The sequence below is a fragment of the Acanthisitta chloris genome, unplaced genomic scaffold (assembly GCF_000695815.1).
Source record: "Acanthisitta chloris isolate BGI_N310 unplaced genomic scaffold, ASM69581v1 scaffold23073, whole genome shotgun sequence".
Taxonomy (NCBI): Eukaryota; Metazoa; Chordata; class Aves; order Passeriformes; family Acanthisittidae; genus Acanthisitta; species Acanthisitta chloris.
In genome coordinates, this window is record NW_008666904.1 from 3396 (window position 1) to 7798 (window position 4403).

Below are 4403 nucleotides of genomic sequence, written 5' to 3' on the forward strand. Positions count from 1 at the left end.
AGCTTCAAAGCCCTTTCCCACTCCACCCATTGTGGTATTCTCTGCTGTGCCTTTCAGGTGTGTTTGGGAGCCCTCCTGCACGAGCACACAGCCAGTCCATGCCCTGTGTGGCCAATGGAGATGCCCAGGCTGTCAGGGAGGAGACTGAGCCACCCTCAGGGATCTGTGGGAGAAGCTTCCAGCACAATGGTGCTTCCCATTTCCATGCTGAGAATGAAAGACTGGTAAGAACTGCAGGACTTGGGTGCCATCTCATCCTGTTTGCTGGGTGTGAATCCAGCTGGACACACTGGTGCTGTCCCTGTGTCATGGCAACAAGAGTGTGATTGAAACACCCAAAGCCATCAAGTTGCTGCTCCCTGATTTTCCCTTTGGATCCACCTGGATGTTGGATTATGGCAAATTGCCATGTCAGAAGCTTCCCATCTAGCTCAAAACTCCGGGAGAAGGGCTGCAGGAGAGAGTGGAGCTGGGAAACATCCTCCCTGACCCCCACTGCACATGCAGATGTGCAAGGAGGGATTGGCTGGGTCTTGTCCAGCTCCTGAGAAAAACCTGTCTGAATATCTGGTTCCCTGTTTGGTAAATACTATTTATGTCTGTTAAAACACAGAGCAAGATTTATCTGAGTGAATTCTGATGCAAATGCTTAAAAAATTGCAATGAGAAATTGCAATAAAGCCTTTAAAATCACATTTTAAGATGAGTAAAACTTGAAGTTAATGGTAAAAAGTGCCTTGATTTTCTGATTTCCACTGAAGATAGAAATCCTTGGAGGGATCAAATTCCAAGGAGCAAATGTTGGGATGTGTTAAATGTTGCTGAGTTTTCTTGAGGAGTAAAAAGTGTCCGAAACATGTGAGAGATCAGGGTCAGACCCCACTGGTGAGAGTACTGCATTTCCATGCTGACCTGAGCCAACATCGGGCACTGGGGAATGAGTTATTGGGTAACTTGTGCATGACTTTTTTGCAGGTAAAAGTGACCATGTCGAAATCTGCTCAGGATAAACTGAGGAGGAAGAGAAAAGAAGAAAAAGAACAAAGCCATAAAGAGCATCAGGAACTCAAAGACCTGGAAGGAAAGGAAGAAAGCCTTTGGCAAAGGCTTAGACTGAGTACGAGTGAACCAGAGAGACTGACAGTAGAAAGTGAGGAATTAATATTCACTGTTAAATGCTGCTGAAATGGAGATTTGCTGATAATTGCAACAAATAATGACCCTTTAGTGAAACTAGAATTGATTTCATGCTGATTAAACTATGTAAGTTTATCAATTAAACTATAAAAGTTTAGTCATATAATGCAAAAATTAAGTGTCATGGGAAATATTTGAAAGCCTGTAGTTAAAAAGACAAATTAGGACTGAAAATACTATTTTTTACTGATCTGTTGTTGTAATTTGGACATTTGCTTTTCTAGAGTTAAATATCTGTGGAGATATATTAACATCACCAAGGAATGGCTCTTTGTCCTTAGAGAATGTGGCCTTGAATCCTTCCTTGAGAAGAACATCCAGTTTGAAGAGGTCCAAGTGTTCACTCTTGCTAGATTCTGGTGAGCTGGGACAGCAAACTGCTTAAGTATCTGGGCAAGTGGAGTGGGACAGCCCCAAAATAGCATTTATTTGTGCAATGGACAGTCCTGAGGAGCTCTGGAACATTAGTCCTGTGGGGGTGGAGGAGAGTTACTTCATTATTAGGGATTCAATTCATCATTTTTCAGCTATAAGGTGTTAGGAAGATGTTTGAAATACCAGAGGGGTTTCATTTCTTCAGCAGCTTAAATGAGAAAATTAATCAATGGCAAAATGACTCCCTTCTCTCCCCAAAACCCATTTTGGGTACATTTTGGCACCGAGATGCCTTTAAAAATTCACTAGGAAGTTTTTCAGAACAGAAGCTCATACTGATGGTGCTCAGAGATGTCCAGAATCCCTCAAGTGAGTCTTTGAGGTTGAGGTTGTTGTGTTTTAGCACATTGTGTATCTGTTTTTACATTAAACAACCCATTTTTGTGACATTAGATTAAAAAACAACTATATTTGTACTTGTGACTTTTTAAAGTGGCAATTGTTTGCAAAAGAATTAATTTACATGAGTGAAATGCTGAATGATGGAAACTGCCCCAGCCCTGAGAGTGTTCTAGGCCAGGGGGCTTGGACAGCCTGGGCTAGTGGAAGTGCCTAAAGGAGCTCCAAGAGAGCTGCAGAGGGACTTGGGACAAGGGCCTGGAGGGACAGGACACAGACCACTGCCAGAGGGCAGGGACAGGTGGGATATTGGGAAGGAATTCCTGGCTGTGAGGGTGGTGAGGCACTGGCACAGGTTGCCCAGAGCAGCTGTGGCTGCTCCATCCCTAGGAATGTTCCAGGGCCAGGTTGGATGGGGTTTGGAGCAACCTGGGCTGGTGGAAGGTGTCCCTGCCCATGGCAGAGGGTGTGATGAGATGACTTTTAAGGTCCTTCCCCCTCAAACCGTTCTGGGATTCTATGATTATTTGTCACTGCTTATTTTCTAATCTAATCTCAACTAGACTCAAAACCATTCAGTGATTCTCTGCCTCTTGAACACCACCAGCAGCAATCTACACCTCAAACGTCTCTTCTTTGGTTCCTGTGAGTGCTGGTGTCCCTCAGCCCTGTTCCCTGTCCCCCCAGGCTGTGCAGAGGTGTCCCCAGGGGCTCGGGGCCGGCCCCAGAAGCAGAGCCCCACGGTGACACACAGCCCCGAGGCGCTGGACCCCGCGGAGCTGCAGCCCTTGGCCAGGCCCGACGCGGCACTTGCAGAGGCTCTGCTGCTCCTGGCTGACGAGGACTGGTGGGTGCTGGGGTAAAGCTTTGTGGGTGACGTACCTAGAAAATGCACCAAAAGGGACAGAACGTCACAAACAGGGAGGTGCAAGTGATAGGTGGGGAAAATGCTCCTTTCAGTCCAATTTGAGATTAAACTGTAACTGTTGTAAATGAGGGTTAGTAACTGAACTTTCAAGGACTTGAGAGATATCTGAGCTTCAGCACTGCTCTGGAGAGGACACACCAACACCTTTTTGGTGCTTTCTGAGGAACAGAAGCACGTCCTTGGTGCTTCCTGACTGTGCAGTATGGTTACAGTGCTGCTGCCTTTTAACTTGGGGAAGGGAAGAGATTCTTTAGTTGCCACCAGTGCAGGCTGAGAGCAGAGCTGAGTAACAGGCCTGAGAGCCTGGGGTGCTCAAATATTCCTGCAGTAAAAGGACTCACTTGGAAAGAATTTTCTCCATTATTTCTTCCCTGTGAGGGTGCTGAGGCACTGGCACAGGTTGCCCAGAGCAACTGTGGCTGCGTCTTCCCTGGGAGTGTTCCAGGCCAAGTTGGATGGGGCTTGGAGCAATCTGGGCTGGTGGAAGGTGTCCCTGCCCATGGCAGGGGGTGGAATGAGATGACCCTTAAGGTCCCTTCCAACCCAACCCATTCAATTATTCTATGATTATTTGCCATTGCTTCACTTAACAGTCTAATTTATTTGGTATTTGACTTCTTAGAATTCCACATTTTAATATTTTCATGAAAATTTGCTAATGGTTGGAATTTAAATCTCTTTATTTGCACACAGGGAGAAGAAAATTGAAGGCTTGAACTCTGTCAGGTGCTTGTCTGCCTACCATGCTCCTGTTCTCACTGCAAAGCTCCACGAAACAAGTTTGGCTGTGGCTCAAGAGGTTAAATTTTCCTATCAGAATATCCCAGTCGCTCTAAGTGTGTATATATGTATTTTATAGCTCTCTGAAGTGAATTGTTATGTTCACTTGTGGTGAGTTTTCCTCTGTTGGACACTCTCACAAGGGTGAGCTGAGACTAACAGACTGAAAACATAGATTGTAACTTCATAATGGTTTTATGAGTAACTTAATTCTTACCCATTGTGAATCAAGCTGGAAATACATTTCACAGTTGCTTTTAATGTTACTTAAAAATGACGAGGGGAAAACATGAAGCTTTATTTATTTTACGGTCTATTTTCTCACCATTTTTCATTGATTTTTGGGTTTTTTCCTGTATGCAGGTCAAGAATTTACGCTCAGGTGTTTCTCGAGCTGCTGTGGTGTGTTTAGGGGATTTGTTCACCCACCTGAAAAAGAGCATGGATCAAGAACTAGATAATGCAGTAAAAGTCCTTTTGCACAAGGCTGGGGAATCCAACACTTTCATAAGGGAAGAGGTAGACAAGGCACTGAAGGCCATGGTTAATAATGTGACTCCAGCACGTGCTCTTTGTTCTCTTCTAAATGGAGGGCAAAGGTAATTCCTATGTAGACTTTAATAGTAAATAACTTGTGCTTAGAGTAAATTGATCAAATATAGGCTTTTTAAAAAAAGTAGAGTACAATAGACAGAAATATGAAGATACAGTTAGGTCACAGCTC

At 44.5% G+C, this 4403-nt stretch overlaps 1 protein-coding gene across 1 annotated transcript in view; it reads left to right on the forward strand.

Annotated features, from left to right (window-relative positions):
• The window catches only part of LOC103799958 (protein FAM179B-like), a gene marked incomplete at its 3' end in the record, with an annotated part of 11386 nt that overhangs the window by 264 nt on the left and 6719 nt on the right, over positions 1 to 4403 (forward strand). Inside the window, exons 2-4 of the mRNA XM_009072315.1 lie at positions 2659 to 2818; positions 3593 to 3698; positions 4043 to 4278. Coding sequence (XP_009070563.1) covers positions 2659 to 2818; positions 3593 to 3698; positions 4043 to 4278 — 502 coding nt within the window. The remainder of the gene's footprint in view (positions 1 to 2658; positions 2819 to 3592; positions 3699 to 4042; positions 4279 to 4403) is intronic.